General features: G+C 44.1%; 1 protein-coding gene across 1 annotated transcript in view; it reads right to left on the bottom strand.

Moving 5' to 3' along the window:
* TRPM8 (transient receptor potential cation channel subfamily M member 8) overlaps nucleotides 1–15,049 on the bottom strand; it is a 141,930-nt gene that overhangs the window by 29,077 nt on the left and 97,804 nt on the right. Inside the window, exon 19 of the mRNA XM_040440269.1 lies at nucleotides 3,065–3,206. Coding sequence (XP_040296203.1) covers nucleotides 3,065–3,206 — 142 coding nt within the window. The remainder of the gene's footprint in view (nucleotides 1–3,064; nucleotides 3,207–15,049) is intronic.

Below are 15,049 nucleotides of genomic sequence, written 5' to 3'. Positions count from 1 at the left end.
ACAGAGGGTTGTAGTCAATGGAGTATATTCAGACCATGGTCTTGTTACCAGTGGGGTACCTCAGGGATCTGTTCTGGGACCCATATTGTTTAAAATCTTTATCAGCGAAATTGCAGAAGGCCTCGATGGTAAGGTGTGTCTTTTTGCTGATGACACAAAGATTTGTAATAGGGTTGATGTTCCTGTGATAAAAACTGAATGTGGTACCCAGACCTGAACCTCTTCACTGAAGTTCAGGTTTGGGTTTAAGGTTGTGTAGGTGTAATTATTTCCCCTTATAACATGGTTATAAGGGAAAATAATAGCATTCTTTAATACAGAATGCTTAGTAGAAGGTCAATTGAGGGTTAAAAAAATAAAAAAATATTTACTCACCTCCTCCAATTGATCACGTAGCTGCCGATCTCCTGTTCTTTCTTCAGGACCTGTCAAAGGACCTGTGGTGACGTCACTGAGCTCATCACATGGTCCATCACCATGGTGATGGATCATGTGATGTATCATGTGATGAGCACAGTGATGTCACCACAGGTCCTTTGACAGGTCCTGAAGAAAGAACAGGAGACCGGCAGCTACGCGATCAATTGGAGGAGGTGAGTAAATTTTATTTTTATTTTTTAACCCTCAATTGACGTTCTACTAAGCATTCTGTGTTAAAGAATGCTATTATTTTCCCTTATAACCATGTTAATGGGAAAATAATACAGTGAATAGACTTTCATCTTAGCAACCATGCGTGAAAATCGCACCGCATCCGCACTTGCTTGTGGATGCTTGAATTTTTCATGCATCCCCATTCACTTCTATGGGGCCTGTGTTGCGTGAAAAACGCACAATAAAGAGCATGCTGCGATTTTCACGCAACGCACAAGTGATGCGTGAAAATCACCGCTCATGTGCACAGCCCTGTAGAAATGAATGGGTCCGGATTCAGTGCGGGTGCAATGCGTTCACCTCACGCATTGCACCGGTGCGGAAATCTCGCCCGTGTGAACCCAGCCTTAGTTTAAAAGAAACAAACAATTAGGGCGTTTATTTACTATCAAGAAATATGCCTAAATTAGGTGTTTTTCTGGTGCAGGTTGCAGCACAAAGGTTATATGTGGCTCAATCTGAGACTTTTCCTTGCTCATGGCAGGTCCAAAACAGTGGGCGTGGTGTAGGCAGGGAAGGGCTGGCAGGCCCCTCTCAGTCATCATTTTCTACACCTATTTTAAGCAGCAAGGAAGCTAGCTTACATTTAGACTGGCGCTGGATACGACGAAGTTATGTAGAGGCTGGCGCCTCTTCATAACTTCGCGGATCCATCGCCAGCTACAGTCAGGCCCATAAATATTGGGACATCGACACAATTCTAACATTTTTGGCTCTATGCACCACCACAATAGATTTGAAATGAAACGAACAAGATGTGCTTTAACTGCAGACTGTCAGCTTTAATTTGAGGGTATTTACATCCAAATCAGGTGAACGGTGTAGGAATTACAACAGTTCGCATATGTGCCTCCCACTTGTTAAGAAACCAAAAGTAATGGGACAATTGGCTTCTCAGCTGTTCCATGGCCAGGTGTGTGTTATTCCCTCATTATCCCAATTACAATTAACAGATAAAAGGTCCAGAGTTAATTTCAAGTGTTCTATTTGCATTTGGAATCTGTTGCTGTCAACTCTCAAGATGAGATCCAAAGAACTGTCACTATCAGTGAAGCAAGCCTTTATTAGGCTGAAAAAAACAAAACAAACCCATCAGAGAGATAGCAAAAACATTATTCGTGGCCAAAACAACTGTTTGGAACATTCTTAAAAAGAAGGAATGCATTGGTGAGCTCAGCAACACCAAAAGACACGGAAGACCACGGAAAACAACTGTGGTGGATGATCGAAGAATTCTTTCCCTGGTGAAGAAAACACCCTTCACAACAGTTGGCCAGATCAAGAACACTCTCCAGGAGGTAGGTGTATGTGTGTCAAAGTCAACAATCAAGAGAAGACTTCACCAGAGTGAATACAGAGGGTTCACCACAAGATGTAAACCATTGGTGAGCCTCAAAAACAGGAAGGCCAGATTAGAGTTTGCCAAACGACATCTAAAAAAGCCTTCACAGTTCTGGAACAACATCCTATGGACAGATGAGACCAAGATCAACTTGTACCATAGTGATAGGAAGAGAAGAGTATGGAGAAGGAAAGGAACTGCTCATGATCCTAAGCATACCACCTCATCAGTGAAGCATGGTGGTGGTAGTGTCATGGCGTGGGCATGTATGGCTGCCAATGGAACTGGTTCTCTTGTAATTATTGATGATGTGACTGCTGACAAAAGCAGCAGGATGAATTCTGAAGTGTTTTGGGCAATATTATCTGCTCATATTCAGCCAAATGCTTCAGAACTCATTGGACAGAGCTTCACAGTGCAGATGGACAATGACCCAAAGCATACTGCAAAAGCAACCAAAGAGTTTGTTAAGAGAAAGAAGTGGAATGTTATGCAATGGCCAAGTCAATCACCTGATCTGAATCCGATTGAGCATGCATTTCACTTGCTGAAGACAAAACTGAAGGGAAAATGCCCCAAGAACAAGCAGGAACTGAAGACAGTTGCAGTAGAGGCCTGGCAGAGCATCACCAGGGATGAAACCCAGTGTCTGGTGATGTCTATGTGTTCCAGACTTCAGGCTGTAATTGACTGCAAAGGATTTGCAACCAAGTATCAAAAAGTAAAAGTTTGATTTATGATTATTATTATGTCCCATTACTTTTGGCCCCTTAAAAAGTGGGAGGCACATATGCAAACTGTTGTAATTCCTCCACCGTTCACCTGATTTGGATGTAAATACCCTCAAATTAAAGCTGACAGTCTGCAGTTATAGCAAATCTTGTTTGTTTCATTTCAAATCCATTGTGGTGGTGTATAGAGCCAAAAATGATAGAATTGTGTCGATGTCTCAATATTTATGGACCTGACTGTATATATGGGTTATTAAGACTGGCATCTAAAGCACCCATCTTAATAAATGACCCCATTAATATCTATACATGTTTTATTCTGACATTTTCTTCTTACCATTCTTTGAAGCATAATAATCTTTGGTCCAAGGTTTCGACTGACAGTGAAGATGTGGATGAGGCGGACAGTGAAAATAATATAATCCAGGCAAAAAATGACCCTTCCAGTATAAAGAGAGCTGGGGCTATTGCTTTGCATTCTGGTGGGAGAGAATATAACATCAGACAGAAGAAAAGTTATGCTAAGGAACCTCTGATCCCAGCTGGTCTCACCTGTATCCAGGCTTCCAAGTGATGTAATCAGGGACCCCAGTGGAGTCAGCACCTGGGGCCTAGAAAGGACCCCACAGCTATATTTACACACAGCCTGTTTTTTGGGTACATCTAGTATTTGGTTTACTCATGATTGTAATTACCTGAAGAGTTGGTTTAACAGGTGATTTAGTGCTCAGCGTGAATGCCATTGGCAAAAATAAAAAAAATAACAAAAAAGTGCCAAAACTTTTTTTCTGTATAGACTCCTCAAAAACTAAATTGAGCTTAGTCTTACAAGATCATCTCTGGAAAACAAATGATATTAACAGTGTTTCTAAGGATGGAAATACATGAATGTAAAGCAATAATAGTTCCAATGGTATAACGCAACTCTGGGGCCCACTACTATCTCCAGAATGGGCCCCCTCCCTTCTAAAGCAAAGGAGAGCACACCGTGCAAGCGTGGCCACGCTCCATTCACCACTATGGAAGTTCAGAAAATAGCTGAGCATTGGCTCAGTTATTTCCAGAAGTCCTATAGCGGTGAATGGCGAGGCGGTCGTGTGTACGAGGTGCGTTCTCCATTCACTTAGGCTTCTTTCACATTAGCGTTAGGCTTGTCCAGCAGGCTGTTTCTGCAGGGGAACAGCCTACCGGATCCGTACTAACGCTTGCACACGTGTGCTGCCGGAAGTCCGGCCTGGACCCATTAATTATAATGGGGATGGGCGGGAGATGCATGCGGCCGCAGCACGACAAATATACTGAGAGGCGGCCGGACAAAAAAGCGCAGTGTGCTGCCGGAACAGCCTGCCGTATAAGCCTGAAGCTAATGTGAAAGAAGCCTTATATGGGACTTTTGAAAATAGCTGAGCACAGTCGCTCTGCTTTTTTCGGAACTCCCAAAGTTCACTAGTCTAGAGTGCAGCTCCAGTGGATTGTTTTTCACTCATGGGGAAGTGTTCATTTCTATTTATTGATCTGTTTAGTGTTAGGAGGAATGTCTATGTAACCAGCTGGGTGGCAGAGCTATAAACTAACTAGCTTGTTGTTAGGTGCGGTGCTGGAAAAAAAATGACATGCATCATGGGTTTGGTTGGATACAGCAACAGGAAGTGCTACCTACAGGATGGAAACCAACTACATGAGCATATCTGTTAAAACCATAGTAAATCCCAGAAAACCCCTTTTTGGGGTTTGAGGAGAATTGGAAAATAAGCAATTCCAGAAATAGGTATTGGGTTATGGAATTCACTGTGCGGTATAAATAGATTGGGGGAAATGTATCATGTGGGGAATATATGAAGTCAGTTTTGCTTGAGTCTGCGTTGATGTACTTTATGCCACTTTCATCAAACATAGTAGGTTGTTTGATAAATCTATTTTATCCTAACACTTTTGTCTAGAAAAACTCCAGTTTTCCTACTCCACCCTCCTACTGAGATTGCAACTTTTTTTTTTGGGCTGTTTAACCCTTTCAGGACCAAGCCATTTTTCACCTTTCTGCCCAGGCCATTTTTAGCAAATCTGACATGTGTCACTTTATGTGGTAATAAATCTAAAATGCTTTTACTTATCCAGGCCATTCTGAGATTGTTTTCTCGTCACATATTGTACTTCATAACAGTGGTAAAATTGAGTGAAAAGTTTTCAAGTTGATGTTTTGCCTATGGATCCAAGTGGTAAATTGATGCATCTGTCTGAGTGTTCTGCTTTAACAATACAAGAAAGCATCCAGTTGGCCTATGATCTATAACTACAGCCAGATCCTAATCTATTAATGTTTCTCCATCTCAAAACTTGAAGATTTCTACTACTTAGCTGTATAACTTTATATAGGTATACATTGGCAATAGGTGACAACTCACTTTAATGAGGCAGATTAATGTAGTGCCCTGGAGTAAGGGTACTTTGGACTGTGGACATTTGCTCCTATTGCTACAGTACTATGCAAAGCCATCAACTCCCTACTGTATTGCACTTAGAAGGGTTAACTTGCACTGTGATTTCTGCTGTTGTGTGCACACCATTTCATATTGTTGCACTGCACTTATATTGATTTATTGTAATATATCCTATTCATTTGCACTATTACACTGTAACTGCACTGCACTGCACAGCCAGCTAATACTGAGACATTATAACTTTTTACCTACGCAAAGTTTTGAAGGACCAAAAAGACACACTGACCTTCTGGCTGTCTGGTTTGGCTCCTTTCTTTTTGTCTAAAGACTTGCTTATTTATTCCCATACACTTGCATTAAATCTCTGTCTAAGATAGACAGAAACTGTAAAAATGTTTCTGTTAAGGCTGTGCTTCTCCACTCCACATCTCCCATTAGAAGGTTCTATTTCAGCTAGAAACTGTATATAAGGAGAACAGTTAGAGACATTTGTTGTGTACAGATATGGATCAGTGCTTAGTAGGAAAGACTCTGTCAGGCTGCATGAGTGACCAAAGTAGATGCTGAGATGGGAATGCTGAGCCACAGACCCCGGGTTACCAGCTGTTGACCAGAGAGACAGCTTGACAACTTTGCCACAGATGCTGGTCAACCAGCCTTTGGCCAGGGTACTAGCCTTCTAAGAGAGAGAGAGAGAGACAGCTAGCTCAGGCCTTTCTTCAGCATCAAACCTTCTACCAGGAAGGAGACAGGAGAAGCTAGCTCAGTGCCTTACCTGTTTTGCACTTGAGTCCCTCCAGTAAAGAAGCACACTGTTTACTGCAGACCCTGGCTTTCTAGACTTAATTCCCATTGAGGTTGACCATGCCTTACCACATCTTCCAGAGAGCAGGGACACATGGTGACACCTCGACAGTGTCTGGGGGACCCAGTGTAGCGTTGGTGCCACCCCAATCCCGGCCACTGCACTAACAGTGTCGTACTTTACACTGTCTAACAATACAAATCACAGTCTTAATATTAGACAAGTTTACTATTCTGGTGCATGGACCTTTATAAATTTTGAGTATCCTGCACCAGATTTACACTTGAATTCTGTCTTGAGCAGCAAAAATCTTTTGCCCGTGCTCCAAAAAACTGCCTAGTTTAAGATTGCACTACTTGTTATGCTAAGTTGGCATAGTTTTATTCCAAATACGTACCATAATTTGGGCATTTTAGGCCATACCCCTGTCTTGATAAACCACACCCATTTTCAATTAAGCCATGCCTCTTTTTTGAGTGAGGCATAAAATACTTAGCAAACTGTAAAACAGTTGGTAAAGGCTTCCAGTTCCGGCGCTGCCATGTGAAGTAGCAGCGCTCTGAGCTCCCTCTTACCGCCGACTCTGTAGATCATTTTGTGGCGCGGGGAGACAGCCGTAACCCCCGAGGGACGTGAGGCGGACATTGCTTACCAGCTCCTGGACGCCGATGGACCGCTATCTCCTGCGGTGCGGCCAGAAACCCACAGGTGCGCAACAGTCAGCCTCCCAGGACGCGGCAAAGATGCCAGCCAGCCAGCCGCTGCTGTTTCAAGATGAGAGCTCCCAGAACTTCCAGGGCGCTGTGACTCTCATGGGAAGCCCTGACCCTTTGGATTATAAAAAGCTGGCCATAGAAGTGGCGCTGCGAATTATGCCGGAAATCCAAAAGACATTGGAGACCACCATAATGGCCTCTTTTAACTCTCTGAGGGAGGAGGTCAGCCAGACCAGCCTTCAAGTAGGAAATTTAGAAAGGGAGCTGCGCTCTCTCCAGCAGCAAGTTGGGAACTATGACTCTATTCAATCGCAACAGCATGCTTTGGACTACTTGCGCTCCAAGGTTGACCTAGAGAATAGGTCCCGCTGCAATAACCTGAGGGTGGTGGGACTACATGAATCTATCAAACAACCAGAGCTCCTGGACTTATGTGAACGAGAACTGCCAGAAGCCCTCAGTCTAAATTTCTTCTGCAGGGTGGAACGCGCCCACAGGGTAGGCCCGGACAAAGTCCTGCCCAGAGACTCTACTGCAGCGTCTCCTCGTAATGGAGATGGACGACCGCGTCAAGTTATATTTAAGCTCTTGGACTTTAACGACAAGGTGGCCATGCTTCGCAGCTTTCGCAGGAGGCAGCACCCGATCACTCTTAGAGGCCACAGAATTTTGCTCTTTGAGAACTTTTTGGCAGATTTGGTGAAAAAACTTAAGGCTTTTAGCCCTATTTGTACCAAGCTTTATCATAAGAACATTCGCTTTCAACTTCTTTTTCCGGCGGTGCTGAGGATCCACCACGCCCAGGGAGGCACAGTCACTTTTCGATCCCCTTCTGAGGCAGAAGAGGCCATCAGCGGGATTCTGGACTCGGAGTCGCGTGGCGTAGCCCTCTCTCCTCAGCGGTCTTCACCGAGGTTGTCAGTGGAACCAATGACTTGTCGGCAGAGAGGCCGCTCACGGAACGGCTCGGGAAGGCGTTCCAGAAGTAAAGGATAAAGCGCCCTGGACTTAAGTAGGAGTAAACCTCGGGGACTACTGCATTAACCTCTGGGCCATGGTGGCAGCACTCTAACCTAAGTGTGCCTTACCTCTCCTGGTATCTACTTTTCCTTCCTTTGAGGGATATCTGGCTTTTACTGTGTTGAAGACCCATAACTGGGGCTCCACGGTTATTTTGCATATTTATGTTCCCCAGGGAGCTTTGCACTTTGGATTGCTGTGTCGAGACTCTTAAATGAGGCTCCACAGTGTTTTCTGTAGCTGGTCTCCGTAAGATCAGCTATTATTTTGTCTGGTATCTACATGGGACACATTCTTGTTTGTAGCCAGGAGTTTTCTAGTCTACATGGGTTAGATAATCTAGCTTCACTAGTTGTTATTATTATGCAGTGTATTAGGGAGTTTCGCCATGGCAGAAAAACGAGAAGTCAACACCCAGATTTAGGGTAGGCAAACGTCATCTAGCCTTGGTGCCTGGCGGGTATCACCTGCAGTATTTACAGGCAGTGTTACTGTTAGTTGCTCTGTTTATTGTGTTCGTCCCCCCTTTCCTCCCTTCCTTCTTCCCTTCCTTCTTCCCTACCCACCCATTGTTCTCTCTGCCCGGGGATCCGTGGTCACTAGAGTTATAATGAGGATCATTTCCTGGAACGTCAAGGGGCTGCGCTCACCTCAGAAAGTTCCAAAATTTTGCGACATTTAAAGCGTTTGCAGCCTGACAGTTCTCCAACAGGAGACCCATCTGGATGAAAAGGATTTCTTTCGATTAAAGAAGTTTTGGGTGGGCTCTGTTTATGGATCCTCGGCCAGAGAGTGCAGGGCAGGAGTACTTACACTGCTCCGCAAGCACTTTTCGGAAACGGTGATCTCGGAATCCCATGATAGTGAGGGTTAATGGCATAGGTTGCCATTTGAATTTGAAGGAGCTTCATATAGTATTCACAATGTCTATGCCCCAAATGATAACAACGCACTTTTACGCTCTTCTAGAGAACAGACTGCATGCGGACGGGACTCCTAATAGGATTGTGGGTGGCGACTTTAAATCAGTTGCCTCTGTTCTGGAAGACCGGAAAAGAGCTGAGGGGGCTGAGAGTGCGCTGAGACTCTCTGACAAGGTCTTACAACCTTTTCTGGCCTCCACGGGCCTATATGATACCTGGCGTTCCCTACACCCTGATGATAGGGAATATCCGCACTTTTCCCATGCACACAATGCTTGGTCTCAAATAGATTATCTTTTTGTGTCTTCACATACAGTTGCAAGAAAAAGTATGTGAACCCTTTGGAATGATATGGATTTCTGCACATATTGGTCAGAAAATGTGATCTGATCTTCATCTAAGTCACAACAATAGACAATCACAGTCTGCTTAAACTAATAACACACAAAGAATTAAATGTTACCATGTTTTTATTGAACACACCATGTAAACATTCACAGTGCAAGTGGAAAAAGTATGTGAACCCCTAGACTAATGTCATCTCCAAAAGCCAAATAGAGTGAGGTGTCAGCCAACTGGAGTCCAATCAATGAGATGAGATTGGAGGTGTTGGTTACAGCTGCCCTGTCCTATAAAAAACACACACCAGTTCTGGGTTTGCTTTTCAGAAGAAGCATTGCCTGATGTGAATGATGCCTCGCACAAAAGAGCTCTCAGAAGACGATTAAGAATTGTTGACTTGCATAAAGCTGGAAAGGGTTATAAAAGTATCTCCAAAAGCCTTGCTGTTCATCAGTCCACGGTAAGACAAATTGTCTATAAATGGAGAAAGTTCAGCACTGCTGCTACTCTCCCTAGGAGTGTCCGTTCTGTAAAGATGACTGCAAGAGCACAGCGCAGACTTTTCAATGAGGTGAAGAAGAATCCTAGAGTGTCAGCTAAAGACTTACAAAAGTCTCTGGCATATGCTAACATCCCTGTTAGCGAATCTACAGGGTGGGCCATTTATATGGATACACCTTAATAAAATGGGAATGGTTGGTGATATTAACTTTCTGTTTGTGGCACATTAGTATATGTGAGGGGGGAAAATTTTCAAGATGGGTGGTGACCATGGCAGTCATTTTGAAGTCAGCCATTTTGAATCCAACTTTTGTTTTTTCAATAGGAAGAGGGTCATTTGACACATCAAACTTATTGGGAATTTCACAAGAAAAACAATGGTGTGCTTGGTTTTAACATAATTTTATTCTTTCATGAGTTATTTACAAGTTTCTGACCACTTACAAAATGTGTTCAATGTGCTGCCCATTGTGTTGGATTGTCAATGCAACCCTTTTCTCCCACTCTTCACACACTGATAGCAACACCGCAGGAGAAATGCTAGCACAGGCTTCCAGTATTCGTAGTTTCAGGTGCTGCACATCTCGTATCATCTGAAGGCAATCGTCTATGCTGTGAAGATACGAGATGTGCAGCACCTGAAACTACGGATACTGGAAGCCTGTGCTAGCATTTCTCCTGCGGTGTTGCTATCAGTGTGTGAAGAGTGGGAGAAAAGGGTTGCATTGACAATCCAACACAATGGGCAATGAACACATTTTGTAAGTGGTCAGAAACTTGTAAATAACTCATGAAATAATAAAGTTACGTTAAAACCAAGCACACCATTGTTTTTCTTGTAAAATTCCCAATAAGTTTGATGTGTCAAATGACCCTCTTCCTATTGAAAAAACAAAAGTTGGATTCAAAATGTCCGACTTCAAAATGGCCGCCATGGTCACCACCCATCTTGAAAAGTTTCCCCCCTCACATATACTAATGTGCCACAAACAGGAAGTTAATATCACCAACCATTCCCATTTTATTAAGGTGTATCCATATAAATGGCCCACCCTGTACAATATGTAAAACACTAAACAAGTGTCACGGGTGAAGTTTGCAGATAGCTGGAACTTATGAATAAACGAGCGACTGGCTTGATCCCAAACTAAGGAGATTATAGGTGAGCCCTATAAAACCCTAAAAGCTCTCCCTGACTGCTATGCACATGAAAGGGTCTCGATGGTAGACGATTGCATGCCCACGTACCTAAGTCTGTGTGACACCTGAAAACCCTATAATAGTGAAGGGACACGACCACCAGCTCCCTGCACTTAATACGGACGGAGTCAGGGTCACCTAGAATCAAGTCAGCAAGGAAACACAATAAAGTAAAGGACTTATCTGAGCAAACAGCAGAATCAGCCTCCAGCAGTGAACACTTCATCCAGGAAGTAGCATAAACCGCAAAGTGAGGCAGTATGGGAGGGAATATAAAGGAAGACTATTAGTCTAAATAAGTGACACCTGCCAGAAGGAAAGGAGATGAGAAAGTGAAACCAAAACAAAGAACATCATACAAGAGGTAGAGAAGAACGTCTGCCAGACCTTCTCACAGAACTGGCGGTGACAACAAGAATGGATTTCATGGGAGGATACAACAGAGGAAGCCACTTCTGTCCAAAAAAAACATTGCTGCACATTGAGTTGTTTGGAAGAAACACACAAGACTATGTGTGGAGAAAAAGAGGCACAACACACCAACATCAAAACCTCATCCCAACTGTGAAGTATTGTGGTGGGGGCATCATGGTTTGGGGCTGCTTTGCTGCGTCAAGGCCTGGACGGATTGCTATCATCAAAGGAAAAATGAATTCCCAAGTTTATCAAGACATTTTGCAGGAAAACTTAAGGCCATCTGTCCACCAGCTGAAGCTCAACAGAAGATGGGTGTTGCAACAGGACAACGACCCAAAGCATAGAAGTAAATCAACAACAGAATGGCTTAAACAGAAGAAAATACGCCTTCTGGAGTGGCCCAGTCAGAGTCCTGACCTCAAGAAAGCGATTCACACCAGACATCCCAAGAATTTTGCTGAACTGAAACAGTTCTGTAAAGAGGAATGGTCAAGAATTACTCCGGGCCTTTGTGCATATCTGATCTGCAACTACAGGAAACGTTTGGTTGAAGTTATTGCTGCCAAAGAAGGTTCAACCAGTTATTAAATCCAAGGGTTCACATACTTTTTCCACCTGCACTGTGAATGTTTACATGGTGTGTTCAATAAAAATATGGTAACATTTAATTCTTTGTGTGTTATTAGTTTAAGCAGACTGTGATTGTCTATTGTTATGACTTAGATGAAGATCAGATCCCATTTTATGACCAATTTGTGCAGAAATCCATATCATTCCAAAGGGTTCACATACTTTTTCTTGCAACTGTATGTCCTCTAGGGTAGTCTCCTCCGAGATCCATGAGCTACTTATCTCTGATCACTCACCTATTTCCATATATTTGCAGAATACATACCCAAGAGGGACTGATTTTTTGTGGCGTTTTCCTTCGTTCCTGGCCAAAGATGAAAACTTCAAGGATATTCTACGAGGTTAGTGACTGGAGTTCCAGGGGGACAACCCTCGGGGTGCATCAGATGTTTCGATCCACTGCGAAACTGCTAAAGCGGTCCTGAGAGTTCGGATAATTAGTTATGTGAGTAACTTGCGCAAAGTGGTTGCACAGCAATATCAGGAAGCTAGCACGGCTCTCCGACTAGCGTACACTAAATTTTCTTCAGACGGCCACGGTTCAGCATAAGGATACCTGGCTTGCAGCTAGAAGTAATTTTGAATTGTGGGCTGATAGGCGGAAGGCCATGTATCGCTCAGAGTACCAGACTGATCTTTTCCGATTTGGGAACAAGTCGGGCAAAATGTTAGTGAATTTAGCCAGGGGCAGGAGGGTTCCCACGGTTATTACGTCATTAAAGGATGAGGGTGGAGTTTCGCATACGAACCCTAAACTGATCAACGAACTGCTAGGAAAGTATTATGAGCGGCTCTATCGGGACACTCCAGGAGGGGGGGGAGGGTGAATGTTTTTTATCCAGAATCAAGCTACCATCCTTGACGGCGGAACAGCAGGGGATCCTAAACGCCGAAATATCTGCTGAGGAGATTCTGTACACTATACGCTCTTTGCATAATGGGAAAGGGCCAGGCCCTGATGGGTTTTCAGGAGAATTTTATAAGGTGTTACAAGACTATCTCGCTCCCACCCTAGTTGAATACTTTAGTCACCTTTTACGTACGGGCGATTTTCCTGACCATGTTAATGAGGCTTACATTAAATTGATACTGAAGCCTAATAAAGACCCGCAGGACCCAGGCTCCTATTGCCCGATCTCACTCATCAATCAGGATCCTAAGATTTTGACTAAGATCTTCGCTGATAGACTGAGCCTCCTGATGCCCACCCTGATAGGTCCCTTGCAAGTGGGTTTTATAAAGGGTCGTTCGGGGTTGGAAAATATTAGAAAGGTGCTAGCAGCCTTGGATTGGGTTCGTCGCCGCCCCCAGCCAGACACAGCCCCCATTTTGTTGGCTTTAGATGCGGAAAAAGCTTTTGATTCGCTTCGATGGGACTGGCTGGGGGCGGTGCTGGATAGATTCAAGATTTTTGGGGATATCCGCACCTTTTTACAGGGGCTTTATGCAAGCCCCGCTGCACGAATTCATACGGGAGGGTTTTTATCCCCATTTTTCCCCTTCAGAGAGGAACCAGACAGGGGTACCCGCTCTCCACTTTCCTTTTCGACTTGGCTATTGAGCCCCTGGCCAGATTCCTAGAGGACTCTGAGCTTTACTCTGGAATTACAGTGGGTAAAAAGGAGGTCAAACTGGCTTTATAGGCCGATGACTTATTGCTCTTTATGTCTACCCCCCAGCAGCATTTGGGCCCCTTGATGGATCTCCTCCATTGTTTTGGGTCTTTCTCGGGCTATAAAATCAATTCCTCTAAGAGTGAGGTCCTAGAGTTACACACTACAAATCCCCCTCACCTTTGGACTTCATATGATTTTTTTCCCCCACAACCATAAAGCGACATATCACCTACCTGGGGTTGAAGATCGGTAGGCTCTCCGGTTCACTGTATCAGTTAAATTACCCACCCCTTATTGCGAAAATAATATCTGAACTGAAAAGATGGCATTCGCTTCCCTTATCCCTCCTAGGTAGGTGTCAGCTCATCAAAATGATGAGCTTCTCTAAATTACCCCCTTCAAACCCTCCGATTCTATTGAAACATGCTGATGTTACTGCTTTAAATAGGGCGTTTACCACCTTCTTGTGGTGTGGCCGATGACCCCGCATCTCTCTTTCAAAGCTCATGTTTTGGAAACCAGACCGAGGGGTGAAATTCCCGAACATAAGAGGGTACAATCTCTCCTGCCTTTTGAGGCACATTCTGATTGGGTACACCATACAGACCATTTTTTCCAATAGAGAGCTGGAGCAAAATTTAGTGGCCCCGTGGAATCTAGCGGCCTGCCTCCATTCAAATCTGGCTTCACTTCCCAGAGACATCAAAACCTCAATTTTGCTAAGAGACACGGTGGCAGCCTGGAAGGCGATAAGGAAAACATTTGGCCTGTCCCATTCGATTTCTAAGTTGATGCCACTGTGGGAACATCCGGAGTTCCCCCAGGGGAACCAAACAGGACTTTCTGCTCTCTAGGTATCTAGAGGGGTAGTTGGGGCGGAACATCTGATGCACCTGGAGGAGAAGCGATGGCTGACTCCTACGGAATTGAAGGAAAAGTATGCCTTGCCAGATTCTCATTTCCTACTGATTGTGCAGATTTTGGGTTTTTGTAAGCACAGATTGCGAGATTTATCGAGGGAGGCAGTTACGAACTCCTTTGATGATATTCTCAGTTATTCACCTCAAACAGTGTCGCTCTCAAGGTTATACAGGGCACTTTCTGGAAATGATACGAAAGCTAAGCCATCCACTCTGTTTAAGAAATGGGAACACATTACCATGGATAATGAGATCAAGAAAAAAATCTTGGAGGGCTGGGGCAAGGTCCGCCAGTGTGTGATAAGTGAAACATGACGAGAAACATACTTCAAAATGATACACCACGCAAGTTATGGTTTAAATTTTCCAGCCTCTCCCCGATTCCCGGATCGCATCACACATTGTCCTAACTGTAACGTGCCGGCAACTGACTTTTGGCATGGCATATGGACTTGTGCCAAGGTATCTCACTTCTGGGACAGTGTGTTGTCTTATATTAAGGAACATTGGCTCTTGGACTTGCCTATGGAGCCTCAGGTCTTGGTGTTTCACTATATACGCCTCGAAAAAGATCAGTCCGGCCGTCCTACCAAGATCCCAATTATCCTGCATTCCATATTGTTGATAGCCAAACGGGTTCTGCTGCAACGCTGGCTCATAAATACCATGCCAGACATTGGTGTGGTGATCTCTGAATTGAAGGTTCTGATGGGGTTTGAAGGGGTGGAGGCAGAAAGACACAAGGAGTGCTCGACCTCAAAAATTTTCAGCAAATGGCAGACTTTCATCATTGC

Source organism: Bufo bufo, chromosome 7 (assembly GCF_905171765.1).
Source record: "Bufo bufo chromosome 7, aBufBuf1.1, whole genome shotgun sequence".
In the NCBI taxonomy this organism is placed as follows: domain Eukaryota; kingdom Metazoa; phylum Chordata; class Amphibia; order Anura; family Bufonidae; genus Bufo; species Bufo bufo.
This window is presented reverse-complemented; position numbering and strand designations above follow the sequence as displayed.